At 41.9% G+C, this 16,804-nt stretch overlaps 1 protein-coding gene across 1 annotated transcript in view; it reads right to left on the bottom strand.

Annotated features, from left to right (window-relative positions):
- Positions 1 to 13,114, bottom strand: part of TMCO1 (transmembrane and coiled-coil domains 1) — a 38,454-nt gene extending 25,340 nt beyond the window's left edge. The window contains exons 1-5 of the mRNA XM_015535689.2: positions 12,897 to 13,114; positions 12,428 to 12,505; positions 8,133 to 8,192; positions 2,825 to 2,871; positions 970 to 1,037 (exon numbers count right to left, since the gene is read on the bottom strand). Coding sequence (XP_015391175.1) covers positions 970 to 1,037; positions 2,825 to 2,871; positions 8,133 to 8,192; positions 12,428 to 12,505; positions 12,897 to 12,966 — 323 coding nt within the window. The 5' untranslated portion in view covers positions 12,967 to 13,114. The remainder of the gene's footprint in view (positions 1 to 969; positions 1,038 to 2,824; positions 2,872 to 8,132; positions 8,193 to 12,427; positions 12,506 to 12,896) is intronic.
- Between the last annotated feature and the right edge of the window lie 3,690 nt (positions 13,115 to 16,804).

Here is a 16,804-nt window from a genome sequence, read left to right as displayed (position 1 = left end):
CATCTATCAACATATTTGTTTATCTATCTTTTCTTCCCATAAAATCGATTATGGCAGGGGCCATGCTTTATTTGTTATATTCCAGTACCTACCACAGTGCCTGGCACAGAGTAGGCACTGCGCTGGTGGGGAGGGAAGAATGGACTAGAAGAAGTGGGGAGGTGCAGGGAGAGGCAGAGACAGGCAGAAGTGGAACAGGGGAGGAAGAGCAGGAGGAAAGAGTAAAGAGGGAGAGAGGGAAATTCTGCTTTCTGTAGAGGTGATACAGGTGGGCCCTGACAAGGAATCAATGACTGCTTGTCATCTGTGGATATTTTCCCAGTTCCTACCAAAAGTAGTTCCACAATTACTCAAGCCTGCTACCTGCCAGTTTAGATAATAGTAACTTACTTTCTTGTCATACAGGTAACAGTTGTTAAAGCGTCAAACATCTCTGTAGGACCCCCTTCGTTTTGAACCAGGATGCTGGTAAATAACTTAAAAACACACAGGACATATTAAATTCTTTTTAGAGGCCCCATAATACCTTGGTCTTTACCTTGTACATAAAATATCCTCAATATTAAAGAGGATGAAAAAGTTTTCATATGATTGTATTCTCTCAGAATTGAATTTCCTTGATTTTGGTAATTGAATCAAAGTTATATAAGAGAATGTCCATGTGTGTAGGAAATATACATTTTAGTAGTTATGTGTAAAAGGGCATGAACCCTATGATATACCCTTGAATAATTAAAAAAAAAACATAAATGTGTGTATGAGTACATATATGATATGGAAGACAGAAAAAGAGAAAGAAAATGGAGCAAAATGGGTGAATTTGGATAATGGATATATTATTCTTGTAACTTTTCTATAAATTTCAAATTTCAAAATAAAGTATTACCCAAAAAAGTTAACTGCTCACACATACACACACAGAGACAACAACAGTGATGTAAAACCATGTTATTATTAAAGTTTACTCACATGGAATTGAACATTCCCATTAGGGCAGTAAAACAAAAGCCAATTGCAAACATGGATTTCATTCGGACCTGTAAAAAGACCAACAATTGTCATCTCACACTAAAGAAAACTGCCACTAACACACAACCTCAAAAATTTTGGTTTCATGTCATGTTTAAAAGGCCCTTCACGGCAAAAAGTTGTTTATTGGCTAATCCACCCTCCACCTCCAAGCCCTTCTCCTTGTCCCCTACTGATGAATGGTATAAGGGTAGCCGTGCAACCCAATTCTGGCCAATGACTTACAAGTACTGAATGGGATTTTTAAAAGGGATGAACTTGGCCAGCATCCCGTTAGGCCTTTTGCTCATTCTTCTTCCTCGGAACGAAGAACATAAAACCTGAAGGTAAAGCACTATCAAATAACCGAACAACCATAATCTAAGGATGGCTAGATTCTTAATCTAGAGTCCTTAAGGACATTACTAACCTGCCACACCAGCCCAGGACTGCCAAACTCTGGACTTCTTGAGCAACTAAACAATCTTTATCTATTTAAGTCATTGTTGGTTAAGTATTCTGTTCCTTACAGCTACCTTCTTACTTAATTACATATGTGGTAAAAGTATAAGTAATCAAAAGATCAGAAAAATGTAAGATTAACAGATAAGATTGTTATCTCTGGGGGCACCTGGGTGTCTCGGCTAAGCATCCAACTCTTGATTTCAGCTCAGGTCATGATCTCACGGTTCGTGAATTCGAGCCCCGAGTTGGGCTCTGCACTGGCAGTGCGGAACGTGCTTGGGATTCTCTCTCTCTCTCTCCCTCTGTCTGCACTTCCCCTGCTCGAGTTCTTTCTCTTAAAATAAATAAACGAACTTAAAAAAGAAAAATAGCTGTTATCTCTGGGTGACAGGCTTATCAGTAATTTTTCTCTCTTCTTTCTGTAGTTTCTGAATTTGGTGTTATAAACATTTATAATTATGTCAACAGAAAAGTTATTTTCAAAAAGATGCACTTCTGAGTTACAGCTTTAAATTAGTAAGAATTTTAAGAAACGGAAGATAATATAGCAAAGGTCTCTCAGTAAGCAAAGGCAACTGTTGCACAGTTCAAATGTCCTGTGTTAAACATATAGAAATTAAATAGAAAAATTAGTCAAGCCACATAATTAGCCTACCTATGCCTTAGACACGCTTGAACAAACTCTACCACTTACAAATAATGAGTAAATGGGTAATAAAATCACTTGTCTTCACACTTTATGGTGTGCCTGACACTCAGGACAAAAGGCCTCTAAAGAACAAAGGCAACAATAAAGGCCATCTCTAATGCTTCAACTCAGATACTGGGCTGACACAGGTCACCAGAAAACCAAAGACTCAGCAATGACATGAGAAAAGAAAAAGAAAATAGATACTTCAGGGGCACCTGGGGGGCTCAGTCAGTTAAGCATCCGACTTCGGCTCAGGTCATGATCTCATGGTTCGTGAGTTCGAGCCCCGCGTCGGGCTCTGTGCTGACAGTGCGGAGCCTGCTTGGAACTCTCTCTCCTTCTCTCTCTCTCAAAATAAATAAATAAAACACATAAAAAAGAAAACAGACTACTTCATTTAAAACACACGGGGGAAGCTATTAAGAACTGTGTGAGAGGGACAAATTACGAGCTCCGGACAGCCCAGAAGAGTTCTTCCTACTACTGAAATCAAAGTTTAAGCCCAGGAGCATATCTTCACTTCTGTCTGGTCCAGGAACTCCCAGGACATTATGGGGTGAATTTCTGAAAAGGTAAGTATGGTGTACTTAATGCAAATCAGGGCCTTTTGCTAAAAAAATATTTTGTAGTTTATCACAAAATTGTACTTAAGACTCTTACCATCGATAGGTCTCTGTTGTTATTTTTCAGCTTCTCTTCTTGCCTCTCTGAAAAGAATTAATGAACTGGTTAATATACACAACGCTGAGCACAAAGCAGATGTTAAACTGTCACTGGTGACTACAAAAGCACTTCTGTCTCAGTATCACTTAAGAAGATGAGCTGAATACCTGGAACGCTGTATACTTTATATTAGCAAACAATTCAAGTGTATCAGAGCACTAAAATATTTCAATTTAAATAAAATAAAAAATTTAAAAAAATTTTTTAATGTTTATTCATTTTTGAGAGAGACAGACACAGAGAGACAGAGAGAGAGACAGAGCACAAGTGGGGGAGGAGCAGAGAGAGAGGGAGACACAGAATCCGAAGCAGGCTCCAGGCTCCGAGCTGTCAGCACAGAGCCCGACGCGGGGCTCGAAACCACAACTCAAAGTCGGACGCTTAACCGACTGAGCCACCCAGGTGCCCCTAAAATAAGAATCTTTACAGATTCGTTAAAAATTATCTCTGGTATTTAGTGTTTTAACTCCACATTAAGGTATACTTTTACACTACGCTGATGGGAAGTGTAAACATAATGACTGCACTTAGGTTTCAACTATGAGTTACTACTCATCTCTGATGATTTTCCCCCTTTCAGTTTCTTCAAGAGAGCATAGTCTAAAAAATAAAAGCCAATCAAGATACACTTAAAATTCAAGTTCTTTCATACTACAGACTAATCACTCCACAAATAAACAGTTTTATAGGTAAGTCACTTAGAAAGCTAGAAAATTTGACATAGATTTCAAGAAAGTCGTTACACACACACAACCCCAGGTGCTGAAGAAGTCTCAAGTGTGCGCTAATGCCCTGCCCTTATTTACCATCTTCCCATCAACATAAAGGGTTTCATGGTTTCTATGAAGAAACCGAGACCCTGCAGAGGGTAAGTGACTTGTCAGAGATCACATAAGCCAGGACTAGATCCAAGTTTCCCAACTGCCAGCCCAATATTCTGTATATACACTATGCTATCGCTCTCTTTGATCATGTATTATTACCACCGGGATTAATTTATTCAAGAAATACTTATTGATTACCTACTACATGCCAGGTACTTTTCTGAGCAGTGGGGATACATGAATGAGCAAAACACACAAAAATCCCCACCCTCCTGGGAAGATTATAAAATCAAAATATAATATCCTCTAAAATTAAAAAAAAAAATCTACCATTAGAATAAATTGGTGTGAGGGCTAGCAAATTTGGATAGGTAAAGGAAAGGAGGATCAAGAACAGGCCTACAGGAAGACTGGCCTGCAGACCGGACCGCAGTTTCCCAACAGTACACAGTGGGATGAATATATGATCTCTTGCCCTGAACTGCTCCTATCCAGTTTGTTCTCCGTGGGAGGAAAGGATATGGACAGGAGACAGGGGGATGCTGCAGGTATATGGAAGAAAATAAACGAAAAGCAATGAAGCTGAGGTCTATCTTGGGGGAAGGAGCTCTTTTTCTATCCGGGCAGTCCTCTTACAACGTAACAAGACATTTTTAAATTGTGGGGTTAAGGACTGGGGTATGAGATGATGAGAAGGTAGGCTTAAAATAACTACAGATGGAAGGGACTACCGCTAAGAAATTTTAAAAAGTTACAGAGGGGAGCCTGGGTGGCTCAGTCGGTTAAGCATCCGCCTTCGGCTCAGGTCACGATCCCACGGCTCATGGCTTTGAGAGAGCCCCACGTCAGACTCTGTGCTAACAGCTCAGAGCCTGGAGCCTGCTTTGGATTCTGTGTCTCCCTCTCTCTCTCTGCCCCTCCCCTGCTCATGATCTGTCTCTCAGAAATAAATAAATGTTCAAAAAAATTAAAAATAAATAAAATAAAATAAAAGGTACTTATAAAAGGCACTTATGCTAGAAACCTGGGCATATCCCTGACTCCCTACTTTCTCATCCAAACACCACATCCTATTAATTTTACCTCATATTTATGAAACCCTCCCCCTGCTCACCTCCTTCCTACCACATCTGAATGAAGATTTCTAACCCCTCTTACCTATGTTATTTCAAGTCTCCCAGCACGTCTCACTGCCTCCAAACTTGCTCCCTCAAATCCATCTTCCACGTAGCTGCCTGTTAGATCTACCCACAAGGCAGAACCGACCAAAATTGTGATGCTCCCACGCTTAAAATTCTGGCATGGCTTTTCATCCTCAAGAGCATGTCCCGGCGTCACCTGCAAGTCGGCCGTCTGGCCCTGCTTATTCTGCAGCCTCACTGCTAACCCCCTCCCCCCACCCATTAAGTTTTATGTTGCTGCAACACCAAACACCCTCTATATGAAGTTTTTCTCTGGATTCAACGTCTTTGTTCATGAAGTCCTTTCTACTTGGATGACAAACTGTCCCAACTTTCCCTGGATTGTTCTCATTTTAGCTCTGAGAACCACACATCCCCCAAAACTCCTCAGTCTTGACCAACTGGGATTTCTACCTAGAATGTTTTATCCTGTCCCTATCCAACCCCTTCCTAGTTAGTTAGTACTCAACTTTTAAGCCTCAGCTGTCTCATCTCCTTTTGAAAATCTTGATTCCTTAGTCAGCATTATTCTATGGAGCTTTCTACAATATGAAAATATTCTGTATCTGTGCCGCCAGTAAAGTAGTCACAAATTACATGTGGCTCCTGAGAAAAGAAAATGTGGCCCAATGTGATAGAGGAACTAAAATTTTAACTTAACTTAATTAATTAAAAAAGCCAAACGTAGCTAATGGCTGCTGTACTAGACAATGTAGGCTCAAGACACTGGATTAGCAGTCCTTTCTTTATGCTTCCAGAATATTCCATATTCATCTTTATCATTATACTCACTGAATTTGTACATTCTGTTATAATGATCTGTTTCTATACCCATAAACCCAACTAGATGGTAGGCTCTTGGAGGACAAGGAACCTCTATGCCTTCTTCACCTCTGTATCCTTAGTAACTGGCATGTAGTTAGTTGCTCAACATTGTAGTGTGTGCTCAACAATTGTTGCATGAATGACTCAGCAATATAATAAAAGTTGATCTGAAGATAAAGCATACCAAAAACCCTTTTCTAGGAAGGGTAGTCCTTTATGAGAAAGCTGGTAGCCTAAAGAGGCAGAAAAAGCAAAAAGAGCCTCAAAGTTGAGAGCAAACTAAGGCGACGGTTTTTCTGAAGCTCTATTCCATTTTTTCCAATTATGTCCAAACAGAAATTATAACCCTAAGTATTGTCAAGGTAGGCTGTATGGATACATGACTTAACAAAAATATAGCAACACAGGTATATGAAACATGCCAACACTACTATAGTTCTTGAAGAGTCTTCAACTCAAATTGTTATTAAGTACTGCCCATATACAAATAAAGCAGCTTTAGTTGGGTTTTAAATAATTCAGAAATAAGTTAATATTCACTTGATTTTAGAGGAGGTAAAAAACGCAAATTTCTTAGATGTTTGCTTCACCCCTGCCTAGCTCTGATAAATTCACGGCTGAGCACGATCAGCTGTACAAGATGTAGTCAGATGGTATAGAAGCTAAGACTAATTCTCATTAGTCCTACTAATGAGGCATTTTAGTCATGGGCAAGTAACAGCTGATTATGTCTGAGGCTGCCTAAAAGGCGTACGTTACAGGAGCGCCTGGGTGGCTCAGTCAGTTGAGCATCTGACCTTGGCTTAGGTCATGATCTCACGGTTTGTGAGTTCAAGCCCTGCATGGGGCTCTCTGCTGAACTGTTGCTCCGAGCGTGGAGCCTGCTTCAGATTCTGTCTCCTCCTCCCTCTGCCCCTCCCCCACTCATGCTCTCACTGTGTCTCTCAAAAATAAATGTAAAAAAAAATTTTAAGGTGTGTGTTACATACTCCACTGATTCCACTTTTCACTAGGGACCATTCCCAACAGAACAGAACAAAAAAGACACATATAAAAAGGTAAAGTTGATTTTTAAAAAGACGCCTTGGGGCACGTGGGTGGCTCAGTCGGTTAAGTGTCGGACTCTTGATTTCAGCTCAGGTCATGATCTCACGGGTTCGTGGGATCCAGCCCCGTATTGGGCTCTGGGATGACAGCGTGGAGCCTGCTTGGGATTCTCTTTCTCTCTCTGCCCCTACCTTGTGTGCACACTGTCTCTCTCAAAATAAGTAAATAAACTTAAAAAAACAACAACATGTAAAGTGCTTACTTCAGTGTGCTGTAGATGGTTAAGTACTCAATAAATTCTGACCACTATTTTATTTACTTACATTTTTCTTTAACTAATTCACACTAAAACTTTAAGATTCAACTAAAACATTATCTCTTCAAGAAAAACGAATCCCCTAGCTTGGTTTAAATATCCTTTCTCTTTACCTTTATAACACTCAGAATATACCCCTACAAAAGTATTTCCCATACGGCATTGGTCGGTTTTCCCTCTCTGAATGGACTTCTAATAGAATTTTTTCTACTTTTGTTTCTCTGGTGCCGACCAGAGCACCTGAGCCAGAGTAAGTTTACAGCAGCGTCCTGCCACGGAGCTAAATGAGTCAGCCATTTAGAAACCATCAGCTACACTAAATTCAAAAGCTTTAATCAGAACAGGACGGCAGCACAGTCCAGCTTGATAGAATTCTCTCCTAGGATATAATTAACGGCAGTGACCTAGGCAGACACAGTTTCTGAACCAAACACACAGTTTCACAGTTTTTTCCTGATTTCAGAATAAAGAAGTATCATAAAGTATAAATACAAATCATATCTCATCACTTATCTTTTCGGAACAGAATTACATTTTGAAATTAAGTTCTAAAATACGCTGAAAAACCAAAAACAGGTATTACTCTCCAGATCAGATAAAAATTACGCAGCAGAAAATTTCCTACCCCTGGTGGATTTCCATCATTAGTCAATTCTCATTAAGGAAGCCATGGCAACAATACAAGTTACTCAGACTTAACTGGAAATAATGTCAGATGTAAAAAAAAATACACTTTTATCAAACTATGCCAAGAACCCTCAGCCAAGTTCAAAAGCTACAACGGTCAGCATCATTTTACAAAAACTAAAATTTCAAAGCTAAGAGAAAAAAGTAGCAATTGCTTGAACTTATCCTACAAAATGGACAAGAGACAATCAAGGGAATGTATTCAAGTGCTTTGTAAACCACAAAATTATACAAACATGAGTTACCACTGTTAACAACTACATTATATTTTCATTACCTAAGAATTTATTTTTCTAATTTAAAATTTTTCAAATTTCCAAAATTTATTTCTGGTAAATTTTGTGTATAGCAGTAACTCATCTTACCTATTTTTTTCTTTTGTTGTCGACCAGCTGACTCTGTTATTGTTTCCTTCTTCTTTTCCACTGTAAACACAGTAATATGGCAAAAATTAATCATGCATTATGCTAATGAAGGAGGCTTTACCACAGCTGAACCAATGAAAGAAGCTCACAAGAAAGTTACACCTGCCTTTGATTATGGTCATGAGTAAGTCACCTGATCTACTCCCACACCTGGTGGCAGGACAAGGCAGACGCAGCAATCTAAGGCTAAAACAATACTGTAAGCATCACCAAACACCTATAATGGACTACATAAGGCCACAATAATAATAACTGATGGAACATAATAAAAACTAAGATGGCTTTTAAGCCATCAGCTGAGGGTGATTGCCTTAGGTTGAGTCTAAGCATGATTTTCAAATTCTGCTCTCTCAGAGAACTACGGTTACTTACAGTTCATTCTCATATTCAATCCCCTCCAGAAGGTAGGGATTCATTCATTCTGCTACTGGTGCCAAATAACAGGCACTGTTCTAGGTAGATAAAAAGATAAACATGATCCCTGCCCTCTGAGGAGCAATCTAGTGAGGGCAGACAATCGAATAACAATTATAGTACAGAAAACTGCCACGACAGACCTACGCACAAGGTAGGGAGATCAGGAGAGTCAAAAAAGCTAAGACTGGGGTGCCCGGCTGGCTCAGGCAGCGGAGCATGCGACTCTTGGGTCTCAGGGTCATGAGTTCGGGCCTCACGCTGGGCATAGAGATTACTTAAAAACAAACAAAGGAAGCTAAGATCAACTTCTTTGGATGCATTTCAATTAATATGATGATAAAAAAAGTAAAAGCAAAAGTAACCTTTTAAAGAGGAATAATGTGAGGCGCCTGAGTGGCTTAGTCGGTTAAGTGTCCAACTTCGGCTCAGGTCATGATCTCACAGTTTGTGGGTTCGAGCCCCACATCGGGCTCTGTGCTGACAGCTCAGAGCCTGGAGCCTGCTTTGGAGTCTGTGTCTCCCTCTCTCTCTCAAAAATAAACATTAAAAAAAATTTAAATAAATAAAGAGGAATAATGTAACATATTTAAATTTTATATTTACTATCTTTGATCTATCCACGTATCATAGTCCACCTATGAATGCACTAAGAATAGGTATGTCAAAAATTAGCTTTAGTTTATTTACGTTCTTTGTTCTGTATATTATCTCAGCATACTTCCCTTACTAGCAAACAGTACAGTACATGTATTATTTCTAAAAGTTGTATTAAAGGGGCGCCTAGGTGGCTCAGGTCGCTGTTTGTGGGTTTGAATCCCGCGTCAGGCTCTGTGCTGACAGCTCGGAGCCTGGAGCCTGCTTTGGATTCTGTGTCTCCCTCTCTCTCTGCCCCTCCCCTGCTTGTGCTCTGTCTCTGTCTCTCTCAAAAATAAACAAACATCAAAACAAAAAACAAAAGAAGGGCAAGTAACATAAGATTTGTGTCTTGAAAAAATTACTCTAGATGTACTATAGAGAATATATTCGAGTGGCTGCAGGGAGACCAATGAGGAGGCTACTGCAGTAGATGAAATGAAACATGATACAAGTTTAGACCATGCGGTGGTGGCAGGACTGGAGGGATGTAGAGAGATTGAAAGCTTCCCAAGAGGAGAATAGTAACTTGAGGGTAGACTGCACATACAGAGTGAGAGAAGAAAGTATTCAAATCAGCAAATACTTATGAAACATTTAGTACGTGCCAGTCACTGTTCTAGGTGCGTGGAATATATCAGAACAACAACAACAAAAACCCTGTCCTAGTGAAGCTTTTGTTTTAGCAAGTGGAGATAAACAATAAACAGCAACACAATACACAAATAAATCATATATTAGAAAGTGACAAGAACCATGGGGGAAAAAATAGAGCAGGATATGGAAAATGAGGAGTAGTCGTGGGAGAAGAGATGGGCAGTTTCAAAGACAGTGGTCAAATGAAGACTCACAGAAGTAAACTTTGAGTAAAGATTTGAAGGTAAGAGGCTTGGCTGAGCAGACATCAGAGACATGAACATTCTAGGCAGATAGAAGAGCCAGTAGAAAGGTCCCAGCACAGGAGTGTGGCTGATACACAGTGAACAGCAAGCAGGTCAGTGTGGTTGAAGCAGAGCGTGTTGAGAGGAAAAGTGTATCAGAGTAGAAATAGGGGAGGCTCTGCAGGCCACCGTAAGGACTTTGGCTCTTCTTGAGTGAAAATGGGACCCCATCACAGGGTTATGAGCACAGGTGGGACATGAGCCAAGAGTCTTTAAAAAGGCTCATTCTGTGTTATCTTGGGGACAGACCACAGGTAAACAGAAACACCTGCTGGAGACTGCGGCAATAATTCATGCAAAGGATGAAGGTGTCTTGGACTGTGGCAGTTATCAATGGAGGTGATGAAAAGTGGTCAGATTCTGAATGTATCTGAAGGTGGTGCAAAAGTCTTAGAGGCGGGGTGTGAGAGAAGACTTAAAGATAATTGCACAAGGATTACGGCCTGAGCAAGTAGAAGGATACACTTGCCATCACGATTGCTACCAAGGATGGAGGCTTGGAAGTGAGAAACAAGTATTCAATTTGGATATGCTGGGTTTCAAATGTGTGTTAGACATTACAGTGTAATTGACCAAACTGAGACATGAATCTTTAAAAATTTCTTTGAGTATAGCTGACACATAATGTTACATTTCAGGTATACAACATACTGATCCAACTCCTTTACATGTTATGCTAAGCTCACCACAAGGTGAGCTTTTACAGGGATATATGAATCCCGCGTTAAGAAGAGAGAGCTCAGGATATAAATTGAGGTGCCATTGCCAAATATAGCACATGATTGAGTTCACCAAGGGAGTGAGTATAGAGATTAAAAATAGGGCGCCTGGGTGGCTCAGTCGGTTGAGCGTCCGGCTTCGGCTCAGATCATGATCTCCTGGCTTGTGAGTTCAAGCCCCGCGTCGGGCTCTGTGCTGACACCTCAGAGCCTGGAGCCTGCTTCGGATTCTGTGTCTCCCTCTCTCTGCTTCTCCCCTGCTCGTGCTCTGTCTCTCTCTCTCTCAGAAAATAAATAAACATTAAAAAAAAAAGAGAGATAAACACAAATTTGGAGTCACCAACAATAGGAGGTTAAGAAGAGTAACCAACAAGGAAACTGCAACAGAATGATCAGCAAGATAAGAGCAAACTCTGAAAGTCAAGTGAAGAAAGGTTCACAGTCAAGGTTTCAGGTTTGCACTATCGGAGGCATGGAGGTACCATTCACCACATAGGGAAATACTGCAAGAGGACCGCATTAGTGAAGGTAAAGATAATGAGCTTGGTTTCTATATGTGGAGGTACATTATCCACATTGAATAAGTGAAGGAGCAGCAAACTATAATTTTAAAAGTAGAAGTTTGGATTCTAATTCTTTGCTTGCTGAGACATTAGTATGTCATTTAACCTTTCCGAGCCTCAATCTCTTTTCTATACAGAGACGGTTAATATTTATATAACCATAAATGGCTACTATGCAGATCAGGTGAGATACTGCAAAGAAGAAAACCCTATAAACTCTTATGAAGACATAAAGGTATGTCATAGAATACAGAAAGTCATAGAAATGTTAAGATACAAAAGTTATATTTAATCTTTAAAAGGCAGAAAAGGACGCTGAAAGCCACATCAAACCTGGAAGGAACCATTCACGTAATACCTCTCGCAGCTCCCTCAGCTGCGTCCTGGAGAATTCCTGCTGGATTTCAAAGACAGCAAACTCTACGTGTTCTTAACCTTCTCCTCAAACTCCATCAACCTCCTCACACATCAGAAACCTGGCTTATCCCTGAAGACACTGCTTACCTTGATACTAATCATAATGACCTACTGGTCCCCAAACACACTTTCTTGTTAAAATGCCCACATTTTTGCACACATGCTATTTTCTTCACCCCCGATCCTTCCCCCATCTCATTCTCTATCCAATTTCTAACTACCCAAGGAGGACACCAAGGCCATCTGCATCACAAACGCTTCCAGGGCTGCTCAAAAGTGAACGGGATCTCTGTTTTAGAACCACCACAGCACATAACGAGTACTTCTCATGTCCCGTAGCACTGCCATTTGTATTACACGTTTTGCATAAAAATATCCAATACTGCACATATCTATATATAGCTCCAATACAAATCGGATTCACCTTTGTATTCCTATACAGTTTTTGTATCGGTTGGTGCTCCTAAAATATTTACTGTGAACATGCATGAGCTCAATGAACTTGATATATGGGAGCTACAGCTAAAGGCTGTTGCCATACTCACATTTTTTACTCTGTTTTTCCACCTCCGCTTTCAGTCTCTTGTACTTGTCTGTCCTGTACACCAGGACCCAGGTGATGCCTGAAACATCAAAAGCAACATGCTAATAGAGAAATGTCTATAACGCTCACAACAAACTTATTAGTGGTGACTGCTGGGTAAGGAGGGATTTCAACTTTTTGCTTTATATTTACCAGCAGTAACTTTTTTCGAATGTTAAGACAATGGACTCTTCAACCAAAACAACGGAGACATGATATGAAGGTGTCTCCACAAATACGCAAGTGAAATCTACCCTAGCGACCCCTCCCGCTCCTGTTCCCGTGTTACCCCGATTCCCTGGATGAGCCCTCCCATCCCAACCCTAAGCAAGCAACGCTCGCGACCACTCCCTTGGTGGCCCGACGGTCCCGCGCCTTAGGATCCTTCCCCTCGGAAGGTGATCAAACGTCAGAGAAGCAGCCGCTCTCACCCTCGGCGAGAAGAGCCGTGCACACGGAGATAAAAACGATGAGCAGCGTGTCCGCGAACATGGTGCTCATCTTGCGCTTTCCTCTCTGCACTCCCACCCGCCAGGGGGGAAGCGCTCGAGAGCCAGCAAAAATGAAGCGAAAACGGCTTCCCTAGATTTCAGGACCACCGAGCAACGCTCTCTGACAGCCCGGAGCCACACTTCCGCTTCCGGGGCACGGCGCCGGAAGGGCTACTTCCGGAGAGTTGCGTGGCCGCGCGAACACAGCGGGAACCACGCCGCCCCGAGGGCTGGCGCTCAGGCCTAATCTCGCGAGAGCTGGGCCTTGAGCGGCCGCGCCGGAACTGCGGCGGCGAGACTGGGCCCAGCGGCCCTGGCTGATGGGGTGTCCTCCTTCCTGCCGGAATCCACTGTGCCCGCTCGTCCGCACCTCTGCCCCAGCCATACCTCTACGGCCGGTCAGGTGGCTTATTGAACGCCTGCGTTAGGTGCCAGGCCACGGAGTTGGAGCTGGGGACGCGGAAATCAGTTAGTCGTGGCTGCTGGCTTCAAGGAACGCCCGTCCTAGCGAAGGAGAGAAACTTGTACAGACGGTGCGATTAGGGTTTTGAGAGAGGTGTGGCCCGAAGGCTGCTGTGACCCAGTTGAGGGGGTGGTCAGAGACAGCCGCGAAAGGAATGGGAGCAGTGCTTCGAGGGGTAGGAGTGCGTTGCGGGGAAGCAGAGGCCTTTCTAGGCAAAGACGCGGGCGGTGGAGAGTACGTGGTGTAGTGGAGCAGTGAGTGGCGAGTCCAGAGAAGGGGTCATAAACCCAAATGCCGACGGTGGCGGCGTATAAATCATCTTATGCAGGCTGGGCACAAGGAAACGATGGGAGGCGCTAAGCATGAACGAGGGAGCGATCATTTTCTCTGAAAGGAACGCTGGGTTCTCAACATCCGGCCAGTTTCCCTGGGAGAAGGAGCTCCCAGTGTTGATTATCTTCGCGCTTTCCAGGAAAATACAGAAGTCTTGATGCATGTGAACGTTCAATCTCTAGATGCTGGTAACTCGTTTTAAATGCCGTAGCAGTGAAAGAAAATGCCTCAGAAGCTTGGTTTCAGCCTGTGCAGAGGTTTTCAGCTTTTTCAGACTGATTATGTCTGTGTGGAGTGTGTGTTTATGAAAATCTGGAAGCTGGCTCAACTGGCTCCCCTTGGCTTGTACTTTTCTACCACTGGTTCTTTTCACTTAAACTCCGATGTGCTGAGAGTTCTGTAATGCTACTTTTGGCCTTTTTTAGTTTTATGTGCATTTCTCGTGTCTTAAGAGTTCGCAGCAGAGAACCTGTCTCCTTTGAACTATGAATTTCTATGTGGTAGTAGGTACAGAGGTAGGCCCTGTAGGGTCAGAGAGGGTGATTAAGATAGTATTGCTGACTTCCAAGTTCTTGGAAGTCATACATTATAATAAGATATAATCGAGGTATTTGTAAAATATGCGAGCATAGATGAAGGCAAATTCGTTTCTTCTTGGAGGAGTTGAGAAGACTTCCCATTGGAGCTAGACCACCATAGGACTAAAGGTTTGGGTAGGGTAGGTTTCTATTCAACTCTGTATCACTTGTGTAAATATTGAAGCACAAGAAATGCATGACTTTTTTTTTTTTTAATGGTGGGGTGTTTTTTTTTTGTTTCTTTGTTTTGTTTTTTTAGTGTTTATTTTTGAGAGAGAGGAGAGTGCAAGCTGGGGAGGGGCAGACAGGGAGGGAGACACGGAATCCGAAGCAAGCTCCAGGCTCAGTGCTGCCTGCACAGAGCCCGAGACGCCGGGCTCGAACTCACAAACCGGGAGGTCGTGACCTGAGCCAAAGTCAGACACTTAACCCATTGAGCCACCCGGGCACCCCATGACTTTTTTTTCTTTTTTTTTTTTTTTAATGGAAGTACAATTGACTCACAACGTGACATTAGTTTCAGGTGCACAAGGTAGTGGTTCCACAGCTATTATGCTCTGCTCACCACAAATGTTAACTACCATCTGTCAAGAACATGACCTTTGAAATCAGACCCGGTTTTCTGTTCTAGCTTTGCCACTTCATTGACAGCTGTCCTTGAACATCTTGTCCTTGAGCCTGAGTTCCCTTATCTGCAAAATGGTGATAATAATACAAGCTGCATAAAACTGTTCAGAGGATTAAATGAGAAAGTATGTTATACAGCGTTTAAAGCTGTGCCTGACACAGTTCCTCAAATCCAACATGTAAGATGAAACATAAGCGGCTAAGAAAAAATAAAAACTAGGGAAACCGTGACGCGCCATCGATTGTAGGATGCATGCCATTCGGAGGTGTTAAAATGTGGGGTGGCTGAATGGCTCAGTCTGTTAAGTGTCTTGCTTTCAGCTCAGGTCATAGTCTCAGTTTGTAGGTTCAAGCCCCGCATTGGGCTGTGCGCTGACGGTATAGAACCTGCTTGGGATTCACTCCCTGCCTCTCTCACTCCCTCTAAACAAATATATATTTTTTTAAGTGAAAAAAGCCTCAATACAGTAACAATCAACAATACAATAAGAGGAATTTCTATTACTCCTATGTAAAAGTTTACTACAGAACCATGGGCTGCTAGGATATCATTTCCTGGGGCAACAATATCATGACCCTATTACCCTTGTTTAAGAACAGTGCTAGAGGCAAGTTAAAATAACACACTTCCTACATTCTACCAGGTTCCTTTATCCTATATCCCAAGCTTTTTAATCTTCCAGTTGTACAGATTTTTAGATTTCAAAAGTTTTCCCCATGAGGACCACCATTTCAGAGTTTACTGTACTGCCTTCAGTCCCCATGCCTATGACAAGGCTTTTGTCCTGGGACTTCCTTTTATTGTTCTCTTGGATAGGATTCACTATTACATGTACCCATATCTTCTCCCTTAGTTTATACTTTCTTACGTTATGGTACATCCTCCAGTAACTTGTGGAAGGTAAATGGGAGCTAAACCTGCAATGTGATTATTAGAAGTGTTAGTAACAACACTGGTTCTAAACGAATGTTTCGGACCGGGCCAGGCATCATAAAAGACGAGAGAAATTAAACCCCTGCTTTATAACAGATATGAACGGATATGGGCCTTAGGTTTGAATGCTACCCCACTAGGTGTGAGCCCTATTACTATCAGTGATTTAGCTTCTCCGAGCCTCACTTGAGTTTAAATTCGTAGAGATAAAAATGCCTACCTTCCAGAACTACTTTGAGGTTTATGTAGGACTGAGACCACCACTCTGGAGTCAGACCGCCTGTCTTCAGATCTTGGCTTCGCCACTCCAGTAGATGTGCAGTTTTAAGCAAATCATTTCACTGCATTGTGCCATGGTTTCCTAGAATATACAATAGCATAATGGTAGTGACGCCTAAATCCAAAGGTGGTTTGTTTTTTTTTTTTAAGATTTTGTGGGTAAAGTGTTTAGAAGAGTACCAGGCTCAGAGAAAGGGCACGTGAAGTGTTGATTGTTATTGTTACTGGTTCTATTAAATCACCTAGCACATAATCCTTGAACTAATTTTATTTTTTCTATCCATTTTCCCTGGATCCTTGTTCTCTTCAAAAGCTTCAGTTATGGGGCACCTGCGTGGCTCAGTCGGTGAAGTGTCCAACTTTGGCTCAGGTCATGATCTCCTGGTTCGTGAGTTTGAGCACCTAATCAGGCTCACTACCGTCAGCGCACAGCCCACTTTGGATCCTCTGTCTTCCTCTCTCTGTCTTTCTCTCTCAAAAATAAACATTTAAAAAAAACAAACAAAAAACCTTGGTTACCGTCTGTCTTCTGATGATCCATAAAGCAGTATCTACAGCCTGAGTTTCTGTCCTGATTTTCAGACCTGATATCCGACTGCCAAGTGGGCATTTCCATTTGGAGATCCCAGACTGA

Source organism: Panthera tigris, chromosome F3 (genome assembly GCF_018350195.1).
Source record: "Panthera tigris isolate Pti1 chromosome F3, P.tigris_Pti1_mat1.1, whole genome shotgun sequence".
NCBI lineage: Eukaryota > Metazoa > Chordata > Mammalia > Carnivora > Felidae > Panthera > Panthera tigris.
This window is presented reverse-complemented; position numbering and strand designations above follow the sequence as displayed.